The sequence below is a fragment of the Anguilla rostrata genome, chromosome 1 (assembly GCF_018555375.3).
Source record: "Anguilla rostrata isolate EN2019 chromosome 1, ASM1855537v3, whole genome shotgun sequence".
Classification (NCBI taxonomy): domain Eukaryota; kingdom Metazoa; phylum Chordata; class Actinopteri; order Anguilliformes; family Anguillidae; genus Anguilla; species Anguilla rostrata.
The window spans coordinates 58,207,271-58,234,282 of NC_057933.1; the positions used below are offsets into that span (position 1 = coordinate 58,207,271).

General features: G+C 38.2%; 1 protein-coding gene across 2 annotated transcripts in view; it reads left to right on the forward strand.

Moving 5' to 3' along the window:
* The first annotated feature begins 480 nt into the window (after positions 1-480).
* The window catches only part of adcy2a (adenylate cyclase 2a), a 77,210-nt gene continuing 50,678 nt past the window's right edge, over positions 481-27,012 (forward strand). Inside the window, exons 1-2 of one of the 2 annotated variants that reach the window (XM_064344983.1) lie at positions 481-1,002; positions 4,518-4,715. In XM_064344983.1, the coding sequence (XP_064201053.1) occupies positions 670-1,002; positions 4,518-4,715 (531 nt within the window). In that variant the 5' untranslated portion in view covers positions 481-669. The remainder of the gene's footprint in view (positions 1,003-4,517; positions 4,716-27,012) is intronic. The other variant, XM_064344992.1, reaches the window with a different exon arrangement.

Genomic DNA, 27,012 nt, shown 5'->3' on the forward strand with positions numbered 1-27,012 from the left:
TTGAACTTGAAGGATTCTTATTCACAGACAGCTGTATTCTCAGTGTAGCAGCTAAGAAAAGGCACATCTTACAAAGTGTTCTTATTCCCATCTTACAAAGTGTTGTTATTCACACACTGCTATCATTATCACAATGTTCAGCAGTTGACAAATACTGAGGACAGTCTGTATTCACCTTGAAAGAAACACAAAAGACAATAATAGCCACACCTGACTTTATTAGATAGCTGTGATGTCAGAACTGGAGTCTGGAGTGAGAACTGAATCAATCAACACAAAAAAGGAGAGAGGAGAGTGAGTGAGGGTGTGTGTGAGAGAGAGGGAGAGAGAGAGAGAGAGAGGCAACAATCCGGTGCTGTATTCACACTGGCCTGAATAGAGTTTTCTAAAAATGAATTTTCATGTCAAATATTAGGAAGGCTTTCCATCCAGAGCTTGGAAAATAACCTTGCTGGGAACATCTTACATTAGTGTAGCTGTATTAAACCCTATCCCTCCCTCTCTCTCTCACGCGCTCTCCCCCTGCCTCCTGTTCCTACTCCCTGTCCTCTCTCATTGCCTCCCTCCCTCCCTCTGTTCCCCCTGTCCCTCCCTCTTTCTCCAGTGCTCTCCCCCTCTGCTTCTCAGTGAAACGCACACTTCTCTCTTGTCCAACATGTTGCCTGGACGATGTTACGGTCCACAGTTCGAGCTTTCCTGCCCTCATACCGGGCTCCTGCCGACTTGCTGCATCTGAAGGCATTGAACGAGGAGGACACGGGGGTGAGGCAGCGGGACACCATAGGGCGCTCCCCTTCTGTCTCCATGTGGAGTGCGGCGATGCGGAGGAGACGCTATCTGGTGGAGAGGGCTGAGAATGGCACAGCCAAGCAGAAGTCCACAGACTGGCTGTACGAGTCCTACTACTGCATGAGCCAGCAGCACCCGCTGATCGTGTTCCTGCTGCTCATAGTGATGGGAGCCTGCCTGGCTCTACTGGCTGTGTTCTTTGCTTCTGGGCTGGTAAGGACCTACAATCAGTACTTGTACAATGAGATGATGGTTAGATATCTAGCTCTTCATTTACCAGTGTCAGGATATGAGAGAACATACACGTAAAAATGCACATACATACATACACACACACACACATGCACACACGCACACACACACGCACACACACAAACACTCACTGTGTCCATGAAATGATTTGAAGTAGTACTGCAAAAGTATTGTACAATGTGCCAGACCTTTAAGGGGTGATGCAAAAAAGTTGAAATTGAATCTAATATGTAGGTCACCCCAGACACTATTTTATTATTTGCCTCATACAATTTACTGTCATTTTTAAAAGCGTATTTTCCATGGCTTGTGTGGAGAGTATCATCATGAATGTGTATTGATTATTAACTGAAAAGGCGGCACATGGAGGGATTGATGATACATAACAGTATAGCACATGAACTAAACAACAGTCATTATATCGGCTTAATTAAGCATTTCATGAAGCAAAAATGCACTTGTCAATAGAACAGTCGGAGTCATTATTTTCAAGGAATGCACTAGTTCTCAATGAAAAGAGTAACTTGAATGAATATGAAGTATTCATGTTTTGTGTATGATGTTGTAATAATTATTATAATGTCCTTCTCCTTCCTATAATAGCTATTCACTGAAATTGACTGAAATAAAGCTCTTTCAAATTTTTTCATTGACATGACGAATATTCATTGCCGTTCTTTCATCTTTATACTGCAATATCTTCTCCATTGTTATTAAAATAATAGAGAAATTAGATTTTTAGTTCATAAAACAACTGCTTACTTCTCAGGTAAACGTTATATAATGAGTTATGTGATAAGATAAACATATGATTATGCTTACCAGCAAACACAAAACAGAACAATCAGTACAGTTCTCAATTAAAATGTTTGCTTTTTTCATTAAACAAAATAAAAGAGTCAGCTGTCCACTATAACAATGAACATCCAGTGAGAGGATAATTACCCTCCTCTTCAAAATTTGAGACGGAAAATTGAGTGGCAAATATAATTTGATGGCAGAACTGGGCAGTTGCACGTAAGACTGACTTTTATGTAACTGGTATAATTTTTAACAGAAATACATTTCCATTTACATGTGAAAACACACAGTAGAAGCACTTCCATATAGAATGTGGTGATTTGTGGAAATTCCATCAGAGGTGGTGTTGTTTTTATGGTTTCAGCTGAGTTACTCATTTATTTAGTCAGATTTGCACAAGGGGCGTTGCCTGCATGCGTGCTGTTCCATTCGTAAGTTTGCCTGGAAACTGTGGTAGATGGGAATAAAGGCTGGTCATTTGTAGAAGAGGCAGCTCCTTAAACTCTGTTAATTCTGAATACTGCAGCATTATGCTACATCATGTGAGATGATCTGATTGTTTCTCATCCAACTCTATTCACTTGGATGAAAAGTTGATGTTGATTTAGTGGATTGTGATTTTTTCCACTACAACACGTGGTTAGAAGTGATATGAAATAAATAGAAAACAAGGGACATATTTTAGGATGCTATGCATCCCCTAGCATTGTGGAGATCGGGGTGGGTGAAGGGCTGGGTTCTTTAACCACTGGGTTGTTTAAGTATATAATATGTTTGGTAAAATTTTTTGGTAAACTTAGCAAACTTGAAGATATATGTTACAGTATACTCTTTGGTCTTATAGGCTGTTATAATTAGCTATGAGTTGTTGTGAGTGCTTATAGGTGTGTTTATAGTGCATTATAGGTGCATCATAAGGCACTATAAATGCAGTTATAAGGGATTACATGCATTTGCTTCATGAAAAGTGTTACCATTTTTTCTGCAAATAAATAAATCAGGGCAATATTTTTCATATGGATGAAAGGATGGTTTATATTCTCATTGCCACTTAGCACATTCCCCAAACAGCAGTAGTTGACCTAAATCCTATTCAGACACTGTGTTTGCTTGGCGAGACTGGTCCTGCAGTCCTGTCCACTGCACACATTGCATCATTTGTGAAAGATCCTCTGAACACAGCCCTGCCTTTCAATGCTGACTCTGGCTGTTTCTCCATGCAAGCTCCCATCAGCCCTTTCTTCTCTCCCTTTCATGTTAGATAAGTAAATTGGTTTGAATGTTTTCCTCTCACCCCACCACATCCTGATGTCTGCCAGACCATATGCTTGACCATGCAAGTTTTATTTCAGATTTTTTTCTTTGTTTATTCAGTTATAATGGTGAAATTGCTTCTGGGCTGGATGTTGGGATGTGATCCTTAAAACCACCTTGAAAGAATTCTCCTGCAATTTTTATTAGGGCTCCCAGATACAGTGTGTTTCTGAAAGGCAGAACTAATTCATTATATATGGAGCTTCAACTTTTGTACTGCTGGAGATTTAAGTGTTTTGGTTTGGATTCAAATTTGATTTCAGAGAGATGAAATAAGAAACTACCACAGGTTTACATTCCATATTAGGCAATTGTCGAAATACATTTCATTTGTAAATGTATTCCTATTGCAGACCTGATATGACTGAGTGGTAATGCACAATATAGCATGTTGCATTTCCTCAGCTAAAAGTGAACAGAATAATTACATGAAATATGTCTCAAAATAAGGGAATCTAATGTAGTGTAATAATGCTGCACATTTAAATGCAGTCATGTTCCCCTTAAGGTATTTGTGTTCTCTGAGGAAATTACAAGATGCTGGAGATCGTAAATTCAGCAGAAAATCTGCGTATATACCATAAATACTGAAGAATGCATCTGGAAAGCGAGTGAATAATAATAATAATAATAATAATAATAATAATAATAATAATAATAATAATATGGTATTATTCTTCTGATTATTATGGGACCAAGTACACATAGGCATTTTGTAGACAATTAGTTAGCAATAAGTCTACAGTGAACCCATTTTACAAATCACTCTGAAAGGAGTAGGATCTTGAGAGGTTGGTTGCAAGAATCTAGGTCAAACAGTACATGGGCTATGATTAATTAAAATTAAGAAATTGAAATGATGGTTATATCACCACCAGGTGGCCCATCAGTGCCAAAACTGGTTTGCTATATTTTGGACCTACTGACTACCAAAATTTCATTAGAATTGGGCACTACAATAATAATACTGAAACATAATTTAAAAGAGATTTTAATGGAACTTATAAATAAGTCCCCCTTGCCCCCCTTCCCCTATGTCATTGTGCTATGTACAGTATGGGTGTTCCTTTCTCATGTAAAATATGTGCACTGCATGACAACTTGTAAAGAAGCAATAAGGCATTTAAGTGTTGGCAGAAGCAAGCAGTCTCTCTCTTTCTCCCTTTCTTCTCTCATTCATATTCTTGTTTTGTTGTCTGACTCCAGGGCTTAAAGTCCCAACGGGCCACCAACAGAATCTAGTCTTCAGAATAACATTTTTAGTACTGTAATGAGAGGACTTTCAGTGGGAGTCTGAAAACTGTGGGGGCCAGAGTGCAGAGAGGGGGGTTTGTTTAATTCTTATCCATGTCTGTCCGCAGAACATCGAGGACCACGTTGCATTCATAATCACAGTTCCCACGGCGTTGGCCATTTTCCTCACGATCTTCGTCTTAGTCTGCATGGAGTCGGTCTTCAAGAAGATGCTACATGTGTTTTCCTTGGTGATCTGGGCCTGCCTCGTTACCATGGGTTACCTCTTCATGTTTTTTGGGGGTATCATCTGTCCATGGGACCAGGTAAGATCAACTTGCAATCTGAAACTAAGACTAGTCTGCAATCTGAACATGAGATCAGGCAGTCATGTAAAACAAATATTTGGTCTGCAATATGGAACTAGGTTCAGCCAGTAAACTGAAGTTCTGATCTGTCTGTAACCTAAAATTAATATCAGCCTGCAATATGAAACAAAATCATCTTGTACTATAAAACTAAAATCAGACTGTAACCTGGAGATCAATATATTGCCCTAAATTTAAACTGAAATCCATATGTAATTTGAACCTAAGTCAACTGCTATTCATGATCACATATGTATTGAACCATGCCATGCCATGCTCTCCCAGTGCTTTATTGCTCATTACATTTGGGAAAGAATGTTAATCTAATCATCTAAATCCATGCCAATAATCTGAGAGTGTAACCCTATGGTTAAGATGACATATTCTCTACAGAGCCAGGTTGATGAATATGGATGTTTTCAGCATTAATGAAGCTGACAAATATACAAGTCTGAAATCTCTTGTGGTTTTATGCTTTTTCATCTTTGCTATTTCTGTCCTATACATAAAGTCACTATATGGAGCTTTTTATATCTTTGCTGAGAGCTAAAATGGGTAATTCAAGTTTGTCCAACACATGTTTTTTGTAAGGTTTCATAACATTGATTGGTCCAATTAAGTGATGTAACTTGCAATACAAGACAGAATGGGGGAGATTAGCAATAAGGGCATTAAACTGATTGATAGACACACAAACTCATGACATCAGGCATTTCAGTTAATTACTGTTATTATCTGTATATTGTTCATGGTTATTACCAGTCTGGTACCTAAAGCTACACCAGCAACATACTCTATAAAACCTAAATGCCAGTCTTGAATGATTGGCATCAATTTAAAAATAGAATAAATCATTCTAACTAAAAAATAAAAATACTTAAAAGTTAAAGACTAGTGCATACTTGAACAGATCATGTTGACCTATTCAAAATGTGCAAGGCTACTGATTTTCCATTTGAGCAAAGTGAACAATGATTGACGATCTAGAAACAACAGCAGAGCTTGTGCATATTTGTTGTTTGATTATTATAATATGTTAGCCATTTTTAGATCACACTTGCTTTTCAAAAATGAATTTCAAATTATTTTGAACAAAGAAAGAATACCTTTTTCTTTGTTCATGTAAGAAAATGAAATCCAGTGCTGTCACTGATACAGTCCCCTATTCATGAATGTGGTGATAAGGTATTCATATAACGCTGTTGTCTGGAGATACAGTTCATTTCCTTCAAGTATACATGCAAAAGACAAAAGACTTTTTCTCAGACAATAGCATGTAATGTAGCAATAGATGCTGGTAGGCCTGCTCTCACATCACAGGTGCGTCCAGGTTCAATATCTGTGTATTCACAGAAAAGAGAACAAAGTCTCTGCTTCCTGATTTTAAAAGATAAAAGATCAAGACTATTTAAAACTATTTCTGAGTAGTATTGTAGTAGAACCAGTAAACTTTGTAGAAAAACCAGTATGTTCAAAACAGAATCACCTTTTTGTGATCCTACACTACAACAATGATCTGTTCTACAAAATTAGTGTTTGAACAGTGTGTCAGGATGGTGTTTTATGTAAGAAATCCTTGCTGGTGGTCTGACCTGTGTGGGCCTGTGCAGATTTTAATGTTCAAGATTAATTTTGGCTCAGTCTCTACATCTGCAGAGATGAGTCTGTCCACAATGAAGAGGAAGTGATTTCATAACCCAGCTGAATTGTTATCATACTTGCCAAAATAAAGCACAGAAAAAGTAAGACATACAATGAGATGACAGGACATTTAAATTGAATGTCCAGTCTAATGGACAAGTAACATGACAGTGGGAAGGACAAAAAACATCAAAAAGCTGAAAAAACAAGACCAAAGATATACTAGAAAGCACTGTATGAAGCAACCAGACCCAAGCACAACAGAGTCCAGAAGCACTGTACTTAAAGGATCACATGGAATATTTTGCAAAAATAATTAACTAAGGTTTGTACTTACAGGCATTTTTGAAATAGAAATGATTAACTCAAGCTTCTATTTTCTATCTTGACAACTGTGAGGTCTGTATATTCAACAAATGTTTGTTTCTGTTTGTTTTGTTTTCTGCACCTGTTTGTGAACATGTCACATATGTGCATTACCTTATCATTTTATTAGTTTTCAGACTTGTGTTAGCACCTTCTCATGCTTTAAAATCATTTAAGCACACCAATGTTTCTCAGCCGTAGTGTTTCTTTCTATATTTTTTCTTCCTGCTTTTACTCATGCACATTACATTTCATTACAATCACAATCTTAATCAGAATGACTTACAAACTGAACTTATTGTACCTGTCTTTACACAATTATGCCTGTAACTTTACTATATCTGAAATAATTAAAAAAAGAAAGAAGATAGTTAAAGAGGGTCAGGTAAGCCATGGTGTAGTCTGAAGAGGTGAATCTTTAGGCTGTGAGAAAAAGTATATGTATATATATATATACTTTTCTTGGAAATGATGTATTCAGAAAAAATGTTGAAAAGAGTTGCAGTCAATATTGAAAATTGTTGCAGTCAATATAGTGAAATATATATTACTCAATATATAAAATAACAAAATAGTTATTGGGATAGTCAATGCTTTGTCACTGCTTAAATGGCCAGAGATGGCTTTACCTATCATGATTCAGCTGTCATGGACAAATTTTAGAGGTTACGGACAAAATCTGCAAATTGGAGCCTTGTTGGCACATGTAGCCGCCACGGGTGTAATCGAGTCGTAAATGCAATCAGGGCCCAATCTCTGCCTGTCTTGGACAAGTCACAGATCTCCCAGTATTTTTTAACTAATTTTCTCTGTAACAAATCTGAATTGCTCTGGTAGTTTGACCTTGTAAACGCAAGCTTTGTGACCGGTGGGCAGCCAATGAGCTTGCGAGAAAGCCATGTGGATCAAGCTAGAAAAAAACCCAGCACGCTAGTAGCATTATGGCCTCAAAAAAAAGCAGCACCCTGATGAATAAAATGGGATTATAGTTGAACTGTTACAACAATGCAATTGGCTTTTCTGAAAGATAACCGACTTGGCACAATCAGAGTAACCAAGCAGCAGAACACTTGTTTCGTTTTTTAATGTATGAAATAACAGACTTTGACCAGAGCTGACTCAGTCTCTGTGGTTTAACAATGTAGCGTTCATTCAGGTTTATAACTGACAAGTTACATCATGATTTGTCAGATTTTCGTGTTTGTTCTTGCAAGACAGTAGAGAATTAATACCTCATGACCAAAATCCAGTGAAGAATTGTGTTAGTGTCTTCCCATTCGTGCCGAGGCGTTACAGTAAGTATGTGCACCACAATGTTGGCGAGATATAAATTTACAGGATAGAATGTCGGGAAGTGCAAGTGGTATAGCGATCTTCAGATTTTGTTGGTTGTGTAGTTTGAGCCTGGCATAGGTCATGTCTGCGCAAGCCAAACTTGCAAACTGTAGTGTGTTACGCAACGGTGACTGACATTACATGCTCGCCTGCACTCTCTCAAGTTCAAGAGCGAAGGTTGCAGTAGTGAGTGCTGATAAATACAGTTGGGCATTCCAAATGGAGGGGGGAAAGCATTAAGCAAAGCATTAATGCAGTTTGGAGCTCTGGGCGAATATAATTATCGAAACATGACAAAGTCATTAAAGAACCTACCGGAGTGAGAGTACACCTTGGCATGGAGTGGCATAGAACAGGTTGAAATTGGGTGGCTGTGTACCTGTCTTGATATAACTGTCTCAGTGCTCACAGGGCGATTTATAGGGCTGCAGGATTGACTCAGATAAGAACTTGCAGACAATCACAAGGCTGCAGAATCAATTGACACAGCAACACAGAGATAATTACAGGGTTGCAAGATAAACTCACACAGGGACACAGAGAGAATCACAGGGTTGTAGGATCAACTCACACAGGGACACAGAGAGAATCACAAGGCAGCATAATTGATTCATATAGGGAACAAGGTGCTTGACAGGGAAGCAAAATATTCAGGTTGCGAACATTACAGATTTCACTTCAGTAATATGGTCCATACTGTATTATTCATATGCAGCAAACATGGACACAGAAAGGTACAGGCTCACAGAAACACCGCCATTATGATACCCATAGTACTTCAGATTGTATGCAAAGTGAAAAGTTGCCTTTTGTAATAATGTGAAGCATTCTAGAGAAGTCTCCGTTTTAAAGTGCCAGGGAGGACAAGAGGTTATTCAGGAGATTTACCAGTATTTCCCTGTAGGGATGGTGAGAGCTACTGCACTTCTATCCACAGTGATGACCAGTGCTGCCCTATCAGAATGGCGAGAGCTACTGTACTTCTATCCACAGTGATGACCAGTGCTGCCCTGTAGGATGACCCTCAGGTTTTTAAAATGCTTGGTGGATTATTCATTTCAACATTCATCAAGTAAGAGGAATACTACACCGAGGGGGAATCCACAAAAGGAATATGATTCTTTTGCACTGGTTAAACCATTGCAAAAGCTCAAAATAAAATGCATACAATTCACAAAGCACCCACAGTGGGTGGAAAGCACACACACTACGCTCCCTGTGCAATGGTAACACAGTGGACAGAAATAATGACACTTTTAAGTTGTGTAATCTATATAAATGTCAGTACCAGAGTCATTTTTATGGAAATAATGCTCAATATAGGGCGTTTCTGATTCAGAAAGATGGTCAATGATTCTTGAATTACTACTTGCAAAATGAGAAGAGGAAGACACTACTTATGTTAGGCATCCAAGAGACGGGTCTTCATACAATGGTATTCCTCAACAATGACAGAAATTATTTGTTGTCACAGGCTAGAATTAAAGAAACATCACAAATTCTAAATCAGTTCTTGCTCAATGTGAAAAATAGGTGTGGGCAAACCAATCTTTTAGCTTATTTGTACACACAAAGATAACTTGACACCAGGGCCTATTTTTGAGTTTAAAAATGATTGTACTCAAACAGCTCAGATGAGGTGCAGCCTCAAACATAATGAATACAGTAATTTGGTAGAGAAGAAACTTAGCACTGCTCTCAAATGTTGATGCTTCAAGTGCTCATCTGATGGCTGAAACGTCTTCACAACTTATAACATGGAATTATGTTCGTGTTGCATGTCTTAGTTTTGTGCTTATATACTATTTGCCAGCTAACTGCTCTCTTTAAGTATTTGGGCATGGTTTCAAGGTCAATGATTTGCTTCAATACCTTAGTGACTCAATAATATGGCATGGGTAGCAATTGCAGCTGTTCTGCAGCAAGCGGCATGCACTGTGGTTAGTATTTGTCAAAGTGGATCTACCTCAGATGAGTTCAGATGTTAGATACTATTTCGCACAAACAATCTTCTCCAAAAAAAAAAAAAAAAAGAGGCACAGTTTTTAAAAATGACAGATGGCCATGCTGATTGGGGAAAGACTGTAGAGGCAGCTTAAAACAGTCAACATTCAGAAGGGACTATTGTATAATTTAAAGGCATAATGGTCTTTCTAAAGATTCTGCCTTAAGGATGTCAGGTCCCCCTTGCCACAGCACTGTCCCTAGTAATTACACAGAAAATGCCAAGCACCTTCTTTTAATAATGAAAAACACAAAGACAGGAGTTTCTGTTTTTTTCTGCCTCCCAACAATCAGCCAGGAGGAACATGAGACTGCAGGTCAGAAACAGTACTAAAAAACCCCACTTCCTCCAATTAAAATGATTTTAATGCAAATCTGTGGTAACCCAGAAATCAGTTGCTGAGTGCTTTTCTTTCCCAGGGTAAGGAAGAACAAGGAAAAAGGCAACCTAATTAAATAAAGTTCATACAAGGGAAGTAAATATGAAAACTGGTTTGTAGCCAACAACTGTATTATACAGGCCATGTCTGTATTACTGTGGTTCAGTCATTAGATAATTTCCTTGAATTTTGTCTGTCTAATTTCAGATATTGGTGTCCCTGTTGGTTGTCATGGAGATTCCTTGGCATTGCCTAAGTTAATTTCTGTGTTAACCCCTTATGTATTGCCCCCTTTTTTTAACATAAGCCTGAAAATGACATGCCCAAAATAAAATGGTTACTATTCCTGAACGCTTTTGAATACAGGCATAATTCTGGTCTCCTCTGAAAGGTAACCCTTGGGAATTTGTTTTCTAAGAGTCTGAATAACTCTAAATATCACTCAAACAAAGTAACAGAAGCTCAAACACAGTGCAAGTTGAAGTTCTCTCTCAACTAATATGTTTTAATTGAGTGAATACAGATGCCTGAGGCTTAAAATGCAGACACATGCTCATTGCTGGACAAATCCTGGTTCAAATTTGATGACAATACCACCGAAACTGAGCATTCTGCAATGTTTTTTCTGAGCTATGTCTAGGCTGGGTTTCCAAAAAAGCCATCTGTAGACTCCAAAAGAACACTTGGTAACCAAATATTATTGTTATTAGAGGTGTAAAATTCCATATACTTTATACTATATACTCATAGAAGAAGTAGTGGCTTTCTTCCCCCAACCCCAGAGAATTTTTAAGTAAACAATAGACTGAGGTAGCAGTTTCTCTGAGTCAGCATGTTTGTTTGTTTTTAAGGTTTTTTTTTTTTTTTTTTTTTTTTACTAAAAATGACTATGGATTTGTTCACTGGATTCTTAACATGACAAGCATACCGATTACATTGTGATGTGTGTTGTCTGTGGATTTACAAAACGCAAAGAAGGTGTTATAAAATAAGGAACCATTGTCACTAAAACATTGGAATTGGCAGCTTATAGATACAGAACTGTGAGCTTTAACACTTTCAAATGGTGTATTCTGTGACAAGATTGATTGGAAAATTCACCATAAAAAAACGGAATGAATGGAAATAAACCCACTCTGGCCCATGCATTACATTACATTACATTACATGTAAGCGACGTACAAAAAGCGCATTTCATGGTCATAGACAACTACTAAACACAGGTTCAGTAAGATACAATACTGAACACAGTTTAGTTCACACAGTGAACACTATTCAGACCTAACCTCTGCAAAGCCAACTAGGCAGAAGGATAAGCTACAGTATTAGGACAAATACAGATTACCAAAACGTGCTGGGATGGGGCAACATGTAACAAGTGTCATGAAAAAAGGGGGGGGGGGGATTTAGAGTAAAATATACAGTGTGGTGGTGGTTAGTCTAGGTATAGTCTGAAGAGATGAGTCTTCAGGCCACAGCGGAAGATGGGTAGTGAGGGGAAGGTTCGGAGAGGGACGGGCAGTTCGTTCCACCACTGGGGAGCTAGGGTGGAGAAGCTCTGTGATTCCTTTTGTCGGGTGGGAGGGGTTACAAGGCGCCCTGCTGCCGCAGAGCGGAGCGGTCGAGCAGGCACATAGGATTGAATCATGTCCTGCAAGTAGATGGGGGCTGTCCTGTTGGCTGCAGTGTAGGCAAGGGTCAGGGCTTTGATCCTGGCAGCGATCGGTAGCCAGTGGAGTGATCGCAGCAGAGGAGTGACGTGGGAGAATTTGGGAAGGTTGTAGATGAGTCGGGCAACGGCATTCTGAATCATCTGTAAGATGAGACGGGCAGCGGCATTCTGAATCATCTGTAATCACCATGCAACTTAAGCGGTCGATATAATATGGTGATATTTTCTAGCTTGACATATTTAGAAATATGAATTATAAGAATACGCTTCGGTTTGTATGCTGAAGGCTTTACAAAGTGCTATTTAGATTTTTAATCTCAGAATGGTAGGTCTAAGGCACTGAATACATTATAAAACTTCTGACTTGTCTTATTTGCTAAAATTATTGAATACACACATTTTGGATAGCTTGCGTAGATAACCATGTAACTGAAAAAAAGTACCCAGGCATTCTTTAAATTTAAAAAACCAACATAAACAGAGTATATTTTGTATCAAATGTAAATGTCATTGCATTTCACTGACAGCTGTGTCCTTACTATAAGTGTCTTTCCATTTGTTCACCTTTGTTGTGATATGTCCTTCAGCCAGTTGTGCTCAATGTATCTGCTGTCCCAGGTGATGTAGAATAGCTGGCAGAACCCTTTCTCATTGGTGGCTACTTGGATATGTTTGGTCTCAGGTAGTATTTATACTTTTCAGACCTCCTTGTCTCAGAGACTTCCCATGATTTGTAAGGAATTATGATAATTTAAGTTGCAAGGACAGCTGTGCCTGATGGTTCAAGGCCTTGGTCAGATGGGCTGAAACCCTACATCTCTGATTGGAATATCTGATTGTTTTTAGAGAGAAAATGAAGAACAATATTTGCAATACAAGTATTACTCAGGTGTAATTTTATACACAGCATATATACAGTGAGCTCCATAATGTTTGGGATACATTTTTTTGTCTTTGTACTCCACAGCTTTAGTAATAAAACAATGTACATGTGGTTAAAGTTCAGATTCTCAACTTTTATTACAGGCTATTTAAAAAAATAATAATTTTGGTTTCACCTTGTAGAAATTACTGCACTTTGTATACATTGTCCCCCCATTTCAGGGCACTATAATGTTTGGGACAAATGGCTTCATAGGCGTTTCTGCTCAGTCAGGTGTGCTCAGTAGCTTCTTTAATGCAGGCATAAGACAGCTTCAGTATCTAGTCTTGATTCTAGGCTTTTAATTGCTTTTGGAGTCTATTATTGGTGTTTGTCAACATGTGGACCAGAGTTGTGCCAATTGTGATATGTCTCTGTTCCAATCATTATAGATCTTACTGAATACAATGAGATCAATAGTGCATTTATATTCATGGTGCTTGTAGCATAAAGTGAACATTAATGTACAAAACATTTTTGTCTTGTTTGCTGTATCAGTGCTTTTTTGATGGCCATGGCCAATCATTCTGTGAGTGCGACTGAATAATAATGCAGTCAGTTAATACACATCAGGCCTGGGCTTCTCCTTTTGTACAGATCCACACCCTGTTTAAGTTCTTATAAAACCTAGTTACGGATCGTGTGTGTGTGTGTGTGGCTGAGTGTGCCTGATAACGTGTCATGCATCTGTGTATCCCCGAGGTTTACATATACACTGTACACACATTTTTGGTTCTCCTAATTAAAAATTCTTAAGTAACTGATTACAATACCACTTTTCAGTAGCTCAACTGTGGATTGCAAATTCTAAGCTCTGGTGACAAGCTGTTATGTTGGCACAGCAACCACAAATAAGTTGTATTGTGCTGTTCAGCTAACAAGATGTGAACTACATTTTATTACTCCATCCAAATACAAAACCAAAAATACCCAGTTTGTGTAACTCCAAATTTTACATAGGGCCAATATGAACCTAAGAATCTTAGATCTGCAAAGTCATAATTACTATTGTAATCAGTTACTTAAGAATCTTTCATTGGGAGAAGAAAAAACATTTTTTATAAAAAAATTTTTATTACAATTTATATTTTAGATGTTGTGTGAGAGAGTTTATGTGCAGTCACATCTGACTGATTGAGCAATAAGATCTGTCAGTTGATGGCATAATGAAACTGTATTTAATATAATGTTTTCAAAAAGGGAATGTTCCAGAATGCTTAATTCCACTGAGCAATTTCACAGTATAGTGAAATTTATGGTGATATGAACAGAACTATTTCTTACAAAATTGGTTTAAACAAAAAAAAAAGAAAAAAAGAAAAATAAAGAATCATTGACTGAATCAATGAATGTTAGTTAGAAGTTAGATGTTCACATAATCAATTATTCATTTAAACTTAAGGCATAAAGCGTATTTCATTCTATACATGAAATTCAATTCTTTACATAAAAACTGTAAAGAAATATTAATATTAAAACATATCGGACAGTTTCAAAATAAAAATGACAGAATCACAAAGGCAGACAATCCCATTCTTGCTCACACGCCCATGCACACACAGTGAAACATACAACAGAGAGACAGTTTCTAAGAAAAGGCAAGACTAAAGAGGTGTGTTTTAAGCATGCTCTTAAAAGCTGAAATGGCAGCCCTAAGATAGATTATCCTTTCATCCATTATAATAATGATTCATTCAGAATTACTAAACTGTATTCATGTGCAGGCTTTTCAAACAAGAACCTTACACTGCAGAAATTCTGCAAATCTACCAGAAAGATCAAACAATGCCATACCTGTTCTTTTAAATCCAAAAAATGGACATCAGAACCATCTTTAACGTCATCGTTTGCTCGTTATTTTAAAGAAGCTAGACCACTGGTTCAGGTACTGTTTAGGCATCGTACTGTTTCAAAAGTATAATTTTAGCATGGGTGTCATCAAAATCTAAATGATACCCATTCCTAATTATGAAATGATATATGAGGTTTGCATGTTAAATGATCGAGAATGCATTTCAGAAATAAAAAAGTTTCTCATAAAGACTGTAAATCTGTAAAAGCACATTCTTTAATTTTTGTGGCAATTATTAGTCAGCAAGCAAGCTAGCTTCTGCACAGAACAAGGATAGCAACCACAAAGTTTTGAAAAATGTGTTCTCATGACTGAAAAAGCGTCACATACAGTTGCAAGAAAAGGTTTGTAAACCCTTCGGAATTACTTGGATTTCTGCCTTAATTACTCCTTAAATGTGGTCTGATCTTCATCAAAGTCACAATAATAGACAAATGCAAACTGCGTAAACTAATAACAGACAAATAATTGTACTTCTTGTCAATACTGAATGCATCATTTAAATATTCACAGTCTAGGTTGGAAAAAGTATGCAAACCTCTTGGCTAATGATTTCTCCAAAAGCTAATTGGACTCAGGTGTTCCAATCAATGAGGTGCGATTGGAGGTGTGGGTTGGAGGTGCCCTGTCCTATAAAAAGGCACAAAAAGTTTGGCTACTGACTGAGTCTACTCTTCTGAAAAACAAATTGTTCATGTGAACCATACCCTAATCAATTTTCTGAGGACCTTAGAAGAAGAACTGTAGAAATGCATAAAGCTAGAAATGGCTACAAAAGTATTTCTAAAGGCCTGGATGTTCATCATTCCGCAATAAGACAAGTTGTTTATAAATGGAGGAAATACTGTACTGTTGCTACTCTCCCTAGGAGTCGGCATCCGGCAAAGATCATGGCAAGAGTGCAGCATGTACTCCGGCACATTTGATATGAAACATGCAACAATGAATATAGGCTTAAAGTGCATACAGTCAACTCTGATTTGAGGGCACATCCATATTGGATGATTCATGTAGAATTACAGACTTTTTTATTCAGTCCCCCAATCCATACTAATTAATCCTGCTGGGTAACAAGCCAGATGAACACAATTGCTTGCAAACAATGTGTGCAATGATGCTGAATGCAAATGAATCCCGATAAAATTCCAGCACCAGCCTTACCTCTTTCCTACCATGACATTAAACAGACTAATGACTGAGGGTGGTATAATTTTGAACAGCAATATTAAAATTTGGCTAAATTAACTATAGTATAACTTTCTAACCAACTTGACATTGAATAGCCAATAGCTAACATAATTTGTGACACCTCCAACGCCAGCAGGAGGGAGTACGCACATGAAGCGTAAAACCCTGACATAATGCAGTTTAACCCTTACGAATACAATACTCTAGAAACAACTTAACCACTTTCCTACATTAATATCAGAATTAAGGTTTGACAACAGAGAAACAAATAAAATCCATAATCTATTCAAACAATTTGTTAGTTCACTTGAAATTAACTATGACCTGACAATATGATTAACTGATAATAGCTTTCTGTCTAGAGACACACCATTCTGTAACCTCTCACCGGTGGCTTGAGTTAGCATGCAGTCTACGTGCTACTTCAACACTGGTTGCACCTGAAGTCGTGTTATTGGCTAAACCAGCTAAAAATAGAGTTCTGTGGCTAAATCCAAATCCCACCCCTTTCTATTGACTATTAACAGCATTTTACTGTAGTTTTGCAGTGCCCAGTAAAAGAAAAGGTCATATAACATAAAAAAACAGTATGCCTGTAAAGCTTAACCCCCAAATGGCAGTACAGATTTAATTTTAAGACTGACATGCACTTTGCTTGAACCCTGTAAAAGTCATGAAATCACATACCCTGCATATGAACCTTCCAAATGAAAGATGCTGGCACTTTTGCACAAAATCAACCTAAACCTTGCATGTGAGAAAGATACTTTGCTGTAATACAATTCATACGAGCTTAGAAATAAAATGTGTATATAAACCAAACACAATAAATGGTTTTACCCAGGGTATTACATGCAGTGAACACCATGATGTTTAGGATATATTTTTTTCTTGAGCTGGCTCTGTACTCCACAATTTTAGATTTGTAATCAGACAATTAACATGTGGTGAATGAAGAAAATGAAGAAAAACCCCAAACACACGTACAACAAATTGGAAACACTCTGCAGGAGGCAGGCGTGGATGTGTCAGTGACTACTGTCTGCAGAAGTCTTCATGAAAAAAAAACACAGAAGTAACATTGCAAGATGCAAACCTCATTCACCACAAAAACAGGATGGTCAGGTTACAGTTTGCTAATAAGTACTTAAAAGACCTTGCAGAGTTCTGGAAAAAGGTGTGGACAGATGAGACCAAGATTCACTTGCCGTGAAGGCAAGAGCAAAGTGTGGAGGCCAAACAGAAATTCCCATTTTGTGTTTTTGAAGGGTTTGCAGTATTATCTTTGGTGTTATGTGTTTTCAATCAAATTAGTTCATATTTGTCTAGAATTTTGAATCAGCATGGGTTCAGGAACAGAGGTTTTGTGGAAATAACCAACTGAGTCCAAAATAATAAAAACTGAGGCATTATGTAATCATACAGTGGTCCTGTTACACAAAAACATGTTCTCCAAAACCACATGACACACGGCTGAGAAGATAACAGCAAGCTGTCTCTGACTGTCACAGTACCTCAGACTAATCCTCAGCAGAACCTCCAAAGTATCCATGTGAAATCCAATCTGAACTGTGAAAGTTCACAGAGGTGGTTAAAGATTTGACATGTCCTCCAAGGCTAGTAGTATTAAGTTTGAATTAGATTTCATTTGCCACATGCGCTCAGACACCCACACCCACACGCACACACACCCATAACCTATAGGCTCATACGTCTATTATGTAAACACGACCTTACACACCCACACATACGTCAAGCTTTCATGCAGTCATACACAACCACACAGACACACTCATGTTCCCGCACATGCATCCACACTTGTGTCAATGGGAAATAAATGTCAGTGTGTATGTTCCGGCTGGGGGATATTTTCAGAAATAGCAGAGAAACACAGAGGCAGGACCTCATGCTGTGAGTTGTTGCCACTAGGGTCTTTGTAGCAGAACTGCATGTTATCTCCAGGTGCTTCGCAGTGAGATATGGATTAGAGATTATTGAGAAGTCTTATATCACTGTGTACCCTGTGCAGCAATGAAGCACTTGCCCGTGCATATGGAAACACCAGTTTGAGACCCAGAAAATTGTTTGGATAATATGCAGATATGATTTCTTATGGCTGACTGAAACTGAGGAAAAGATAACTGCATTTGACGACTTACCACCTGGAGACAGCCGTTCATAGGTTATTGTATGGTTATATGCAAAATTGACTGAGATAAAAATGGAATCTTGCAAAACGCACATTCTCCCTTCATAAAGCATAGATACATTTGTCAACTCTTGCCTTTGCTTATACCTGCGTGCATCTCTTATTTTGTTTGCCTTCTATTCTCCTAATGCACGCACGCACGCTCGCTTGCACGCACGCAAACTCGCACTCATGCAGTTTAATACTTTCATTCATGTCCACATACCAAAGTAACATCAACTGACTTAAAACGTATAGACACATGGTACATAATAGTGACGTGGGAACTTGCTGGTTTGGAAGGGATATACTATAGATACCAGCGCTACCTCCCAATATTTGCGGCTACCATATTTGGAGGTGGCTTGGAACAGTATCTTTCCAGCTGCTTTGCCTGCAATTTTTACATTCCAGCCAAATTCAGACCTCTCATCACTAATCTGTGGACATTGCCTTAATGGCTACCAAATTTAATTTTTAAAAAAACATTTTAATTTAAAAATATAAAAAAAGATCTACATCTATCGCCAAAATGTTCAAGGACTGACACCAGAGGCTGATACTTCAGTACCTTAGTGAGGAAGCCGTCTTCTAGACTGGAATCAAAAGTACAGCCTACCGCCAAAACAGACACCACTCTGCTTTCCTCATCAACCACATCTGGAGTATTAGCAGCTACATTGCAAAATATATCAGTATCATTATTGCACAGGTTGAACATGATAGGAATAACACAGGGATGCTTGTACATTCTCACAGTAGGTGGATATAATGGTAAGAGGTCCTTTACTATCAGTTCCCCAGTTCTATTATGCCTTACTATGTACAAACCTTTGAATGCATAACTGCCATTTAGAATATTTGATAAGGATTCAGTGACTTGTTCATTATCATTATCATGATGCAAATAGTGAGGTGATTGAGACACACACATGCACACGCAACACAACACACACAAAGGCACAGAGCACATAAAACCTTTAATCTGTGCTGTTCATAAAGATTTTTCTTTGCCATTTAAAGAAGTTCACTCCACCCACCCACACAAATACACAGAGAAAAGTTAACCACAGAACCAATATAACTGTTCATAAAGACAAAGGTTTTCTTCTGCCATTTCAAGCTTTTCACATGAAGGTGTGGGGAACACACGTGCATGCACGCTCATACAGCAAAGTGAAGCTGAAATTGGGTTCCCAGACACCTCCTCTTGGACCACTAATGTTCCAGGGTTATTTCACTCATTCCTGAGCACTCTCTGAACTGGAGAACTTGAGACTTCCATGCACATCTCCACGGTAACATTGCACCTGTGCCTTCACCTCAGGGAGTGTGTCAGTTTGAATTGATCTCTGACAAAAACCTAATTTCAGAGGACAGATAAGGCCATCCTTGTGTTTTTCTCAAGTAAATCCAGCTGCGATGGAACAAACAAAATAACAGATCCTTGTTTTTAAATACATTTCGGTTTTCAGAGGAAACATCTTCTGTACACTGGAAACTGATTTAGATATACTGTAGGTGTCCATTGTTAGTTGACTACAATAGAAATACTTTGTACTTTAATAATATGTGAATATTCACAATGAAATACTGATTTGAGCATAAAGGTCATATTTGAGCATATTTCACCATTTACCCAGCGCACATTCTTGTGTAATTGCGATGGAAGTCAGCAAAATACAAGCAATCAATCATGATAATCACAATCTAACAACCATTATATGTCCACCTTGAATGCATTAGTAAGGTACAAGCCATGTACCCATGTAACAAGTCATTGGTTCACAGACAGCCCATTGCCTAGCTTTCCAGCATTAGATTTAGGAAGACATTGGTCTCAAAATGGAGGGTTCTATGCAAATAAGTCAGCCCACATGCACCCAGTGGCCTTTAAAGCCATTTGTTTTTTAGGAACAATATCTAATCAAAAAATGTTTTGCTGATGACCGCATCCATCCTCCAAAATCACCATTTCTTTGTGCCTGTTCTGTCTATTAGCACAAGGTTCACATATGTTAAAAATGTATTTAACATTGACAAGGTAAGACAATTCAGCTTAGTATACAGAGTCAATTAAGTGTTTAATGTACATGAATAGTATGGGAGCTCCTGAGAGCCACCTCACATTTGAATTCTATGGTTATGACCAAGAGATCTAGAGTGCATTTCAACTGCTTTTTTTTCACCTGCTTGCTTCCTTTCCTTGCCTCATTTCCTAGTATATAGGCCAAATGGTTCAAAAATACATGAAATTGATGTCTGCAAACACACATTGTCAATGTCGGCTGATTCCATTCACTTATTTCATCTTCTTGCTTCCTTTCCTTGCTATGAGCTGCACCCATCAGAAGATGCAATAAAGGGAAGGAGGAATTGAGGAAACGTGTATTAGGGAAATGGAAAGTCTTTGCTCTTTCAAGCGTCAGTTTGAAGCCACATTAATTACAGACGTGGTACATGGGGAGAGGTGGATCCACAGGTTGATCATTATACGCCACACGTTCTGAACAAATAAAATAAAAATTCTGCAAAGGATCCACTCGGATTTCCTTGCTCAAGAATTCTTCAAGAGCCTTCTAGCTCCTAGGTCCTTGAAAGAGCATTTAATGGGTTGGAAGTTGGTGCGATCGATTTCTGGGTCAGACAAGGACCTCAGTGACAAAGGATGAATAAAATAAGTGATTGGAATGCACCCACATTGACAACATGTGATTCCAGACATACATTTCACACATTGTTGACCTGTTTGGTGTTCCATACTAGGAAAGGAGGCAAGGAAAGAAAGCAAGGGATTAAGAAAATGAGCGGTTGGAACGCACCCCTAGAATACTCTGAGAGAATGTAGCAGTATATTCTGGGCCAAGTTTACAATAAATTGAGAATTTTAAAATGTTAGTAATGGTAATTACTGAAGCACATGTAATGAACTGGATATGTGGGTAGCGGGTGCTGTTTCCCAGTGGGGTCTGGGTAGGATGGGATTAGGACTGGGGGGCAAAGAGGAATTACCTGTTATAGGTCATTTGTAGCATGTTGGCTTGACTACTGACAACACAACACAAAGTTCAAACGGCTTCATAATACCAATTTATTTAATAGGAATAGATAATTAAAATGTGCATTAAAAACACAAGGCAGGCTTCATAGGAATGTTGGGGGGGGGGGGGGAGTTAGTCATCAGCTATAGCTTCCTTCATAAAAATAAAACTGTATAATACATCTTCACACTGGTGAATGCCACTATATATATTCCACACTCTAAATATACTTCGTATTGTACGCACATTATTCACAAATATATAAATTGGGCTACGGACTACAGCACGCAATATTGCTCTACAATTGTTATAAGCAAATGTGCATAGGAATGGCACATTCCAAACATATGAAAAACAGCACAGCTGAGAGTAGCTCCTCCCCCTCTCCCCACCATTACCGGAACCCCATGAACCTATGGACAGTTGTGCTGTTCGCAAGTTATTAAAGCTTTAAATAAATAGGAAGGGGCAGTGTAGTGCAGTGTAGTGTAGCGTAAAGCGGGCAATGTGCACATCAAGCGCTATACTGATATAAAAGATTGTTTACCAAAGGGGAAACAATAGGGGCCGTCACTAACAGAGAGTGTCTGCATGTGTGTGCGCTTGTATGTAAAGGTGTTTTTTTTAAAGATACTCCAAATGTGTAGGAAGAGTGTCTAAATGTGTGCGTTAGGCTCAGTTAATTCTAATGGAGACCTACAATACCTTGTACACCTGAAAACCCACAGAGAACACAACACAATCAGCAAAACAAAGAAAGAGGGCAAGTATCCACAATTCACAGAACAAAATTTCTCACGTAACCACATATTGCAACTGAACATGTCCTATGTATTTACTGAATGTCACTGGCCCTGCATTTGTGAACAACCCCCAGATAATTAAGCATGTCTTCTCACAGTAATAGTGTGGTTGATTGTTGAAATATGGGCTGCATAATAGCCAACTGGCAGAGACAAAATACACAGAAGGGCCTTCTGTCAGCCAGTGCCCATGTCAGAGCTAACCTGGGGAGCACCCTCGCCCACAATAAATTCGTCCATTATGATTCAAGAAAAACCTGCCAATTCTCATCCACACCAAAAAATTGAGAAGAAAAAAAGAACAATTATTACTTTCATATGAGGTTACAATTAGAGATGTCTTACAAAGATGTGGAATTGTTGCTGATAGAAATGTACCTTATTTTATTTGTTCGATGTTAAAAAGGTGCACACAAAATTAAATAAAGGCCCAAGTCTTGAAACATAGTTCCCATTTTGTCCTTAAATTGCCCCTTAATTTTTCTCATGTATTAACATATTCTTTCCCCTTAATGCAACAAGTCAATATTTTATAGATCAGTTGACAGTAATTACAGCTCTGAATCCCTGTTCCTCCTTGCAAATTTGGTTCAAATCTGACAAGTTATGCAAAGAGTGTTGGAGGACAGAAATTTTCATATCATACCATGGAATTTTCCATGGGATTTAAGTCTGGGCATTGGCTAGGTCACTCCAGAATCCTGATATTCTTCCTTTTAACGTCTGAAGTTACATCGGCTCGTATTTTGGCCGAAGTGGCTTTATTTGCTTTCATTGACCTTTTTATGGTGAAATCTGGTCACATGATATACCATTTGAAAGTGTTAAAACTCATGGTTCAATCTCGACAAACTATTTTATGTGCCAATATTTTAGCGACAATGGTTCCTAATGGCAAAACAAGCTTGGGGGTCACTTGAAGCAATACCCTTGAACAAGTTTCCTAACCTGCATTCCTTCAGTATATATAAGCTGTATAAATGGATGAAATGTCAATGCTATGTAAGTCGCTCTGGATAAGGGGGGATTCTTACAAAAAGCCCTGGATTTTAAGTGGGGTTTAAGGGGTTCATCTAATTAATTATGTGCGTTGTGCATGGTTTTTGAGGCTGGGCTGAATGAATTTTGGCATAATTTTTAAGTATTAATTGTTTTCCTTCCGATGTTGAGGCTAGAGATAGACTGGCATATGGTACTTTCACACAACATAGATATTTTCATCCAGTACCAAAAGGCTTGTTTTTGAAAAGTCCCAGAACCATGTTACCTGCTCTAGTGGCTGCCATGCCTGTCTTAGCTTCAGCCCAACATCTTCAGTTACTCTGTGCCACAGCAACTCTGCATTATCCAAAGGGAGTCTGGGAACTGCCTTACATATTCTGCTAAAAAGTATCCGATCATTTTTACATTAACCAGGTTGTAGTTGTACCCGACATGCATCTGAGTACGCACCTTACATGTATCTGAGTATGCACACACATGGTGTATCCATGTGATGTATCTGTGGTTTAAAAAATTGGCCAAATGTACCTGCCAAATGTTTCTTTCCTCACTCATCTGTTCAGAACCGAAATGTTCTATGAGTACCTGCATTAAAATACGTGGAAAATGTGTAAATGTAGATAACAATGTTAATGTGGCTAGCCGGCTAAAGCAGTGCTGAGGGTCTTTGGAGTGTTCTGTTGCTTGTGCTGGCTCATCTTTCAGCGACTCTGAGCTCTAGACGTTTCTCACACCCTGTTTGCTGTGATAAGGCACAGCCAAAGGAACAAACACAAATGTTATTTTCCCCAAATGCTCTATGTGAACTGCAGAAATGGAGCAATTTAAATCTGTGGTACTGTTTGCTGTGTTGACAGAAATACTAACACATTGTGAAGGTTGTTAATGTGCTCACAGCTCAGAACAAGCTAAGACAATATCTGTGGAGCAAGAGGCAATGTTGTGTTTCTGTGTCATATTAATATTCTGCCAAGAGAGTCCACAAACTTCTTCTTTTTTAAAGATTTAACACACGTTCCGTTTTCCGTTTAAATCAATTTGATGATTATCCCATTTTTCAGTGAACCGGCCCTTATTCCTTGGGCTGTTCAGCTTTGCAGAGAGCCTGTTTATCAGCACAGACCAGCCCAGGATATCCCGCTGGCTGTGTGCCACAGCTATGGAGAATTGTGGGGGGAGAACAGAGGAGGGGCTGAGAAATGTGGCCCATACCTTGCTGCCAGAGTTGCTGCATTTAAGTCATGTGGCCATTTGAAAGTGATGGGTTTTATGTATATGTTCTACAGATAACAAGAATGACAATAATAAGAATAGTCAAAGTTAAATACGCAGGTCCTTGCAGGATACAGGGATCCAACATATTTTAAAGTGAAGTTTAACATATGTGTGGTCTACATTTCAAACGCATTTCAGAGAGAAAATTGGTTCAAATAAGGTCTGAAACCATACTGTATATTTTATGGACATGATACCATTTGAATCTGCCTTTCATATACCTGTTATGCTCACCCCATGAAGAGCAGATTTATCATGTGTGCTAAAAATAGCTAATTAGGCTCTGTGCCTCTATTCTTTCACACAGTTCAATTGTCACATTGGATTTCACAGCAATAAAAAGGACAGCAAGCTAACCTGGAATTGTCTCACTGCATACAACACACCCTTTTTCAGACACACAGACTTAATAGGTAGATATGCACACTTGCATGCACAAACATATTGTGCATGCTTTTGTACTTGTATCATAGACACGTATCTGGTGGAAATTCTAAAAGTGCAGTTTACAATTTGGTACTGTTCCAACCAATGTTTCTGTTTGAATTTGTGAATGCAGTATCAGCTCACCATGTTCAGTGTATATTGTTCAGCTGTACCATGAGAGAGGTGTCCATTTTAGAATGCCTCTCTTCATTCTTACCTCACTTTTTGTGCACAGACCCAGGATGCCGTGGCAGCATTATCTTAGTCAACATTTTGATGCTAATTTGGCTTGATGGTATAGAACTCTTGCCTGTTTATATGATGCATTCAGTCTGTGTGAAAGGTTGCTTTTTATTTACTGGAAAATTCATTCATTTTGATTGTACCAGTCCTGTCTTCTGTGCATAGTCTGAGATTTGGTGTGATAGGCAATTTGGATGGAAATGTTTAGCCAGGTTTGGACATTATCTAACCAAGGTAAATTAGCTAAATGAGATGTTTCCAATAAACAACAAAGCAGAACTGTTTGAGCTTGATTTTTGTGAGTTGCGTGTTGCCTAGTGGTAGAGAAGAAAGCTAGAGAGCACTCCATGTTTTAAAAAGCTTGCTGTAGAATAGTTGCAGAAAAATTAGTTGGAGAATTGACTGGCATGAGAGAGACCATTGAGTGCAAATAATTAGCTTTGCTGATGGGTCCTGTAAAAGATGATGTTTGATGAGTTTTACTTTTCCTAAAATGTTATATCTGACCATTAAACCACTTTTGCCTATGATTATTTATGACACTCTCACTGTGGCTGTTCAGGGGTACAAAGGACTGATAAACCTTTTGTAAAGACCTGTGTTCCGTTTGCATGTAAAAAAAAGACTAAAAGACTAGGTTTAATGTTTTTGAGATGTGTTATTGCATATCTCCATTATGAACTTGATTACCTTTTCTTTATAATGCATATGATTTTGTACTTTTGTATTTTTTGTCAGTTAATTTTTGCTCCTATGGTCTATACAAGACCATAAACTCGGTGGGCTTTTGGCAACTACTACATGTACAGCCTCACAGTACAAACCAGTGGTAAGACTTATTGAAAAGGAATTTGGAGTGAATTCTTTATATAGCACACTCTTCCATTTTGTTTTATGTTTCTTGAGCCGAGACACATATATTTGGAAATGGCTTGTAAATTTAACAGTATTGCCGAGTTTTCGAGTTCAGTCTGAATGTCTTTTAAAGGGTGAGGAAATAGGTGCAGGTTTTAATTTTGCAACATAAGATATCCATGACGCTGAATTGTTTGCAACAGGCAGTACAATCCTTTGACAATGTTAAAACAGGTGTCTGCTCCAGAAAACATAATTTAATTGGTGGTTTAATTGAGATATTTAAAGTAGGTGTTTGTGGTGCTGTACTGACATTTCTATCTGACATTAAATTTAATGTAAGTGCTATTCTATTCTATATTTACTGTAATGTTATTTCAATGTTATGCAACGCTGTGTCACAATGTGGTGTAGCACGTTTTTAAAAAAATCAACGAATCAATGATTCAGTTGCATTTTCTTTTTATTTAAAAAAAGGAAATACTGTTAATGTCCTATGAATATTGTCCTGTCATCCTAAATGTATGCCTGTGAATCTTCAGTGTTTCTATCCTACTAAATTCTTGTTCCTAATTTAATCAGTTCAGGTTTACCATTCTGCAGTGTGCAGAACTGTGTCCCTGTAGCTTGGCTTTGAACAAGGCCACCAGTGTGTTCAGTCTGTTCTCCTTCTCAAGTCAGAATAACACACACACACACCCACGCATGCACACACACACAGACACACACTCACACACCCACGCATGCGCGCACACACACACACACACACACACACACACACTCACACACACACATAGGTGAACTTGCATTTCCACTGAACACTGGCCTCTTATTTAAGCAGAACTGCAGAAGGGCTGTTCTCTCCCTCTGGTCAGGTTGCAGCTGCTGTGAGAGGGAGTATGTAAGAGAAAAATATACAGCACATTGCCAGCATTTTGTACTTTCCCTGGCATTTCATTAATATTTTGTACCCAACTGAGAAAGCTCTAATGAAGTGCACTGTGGTGTGACTGCAAACAATGATGTAAAAAGATTAAAACCATAAAAGTGAAGGCAAAAAGA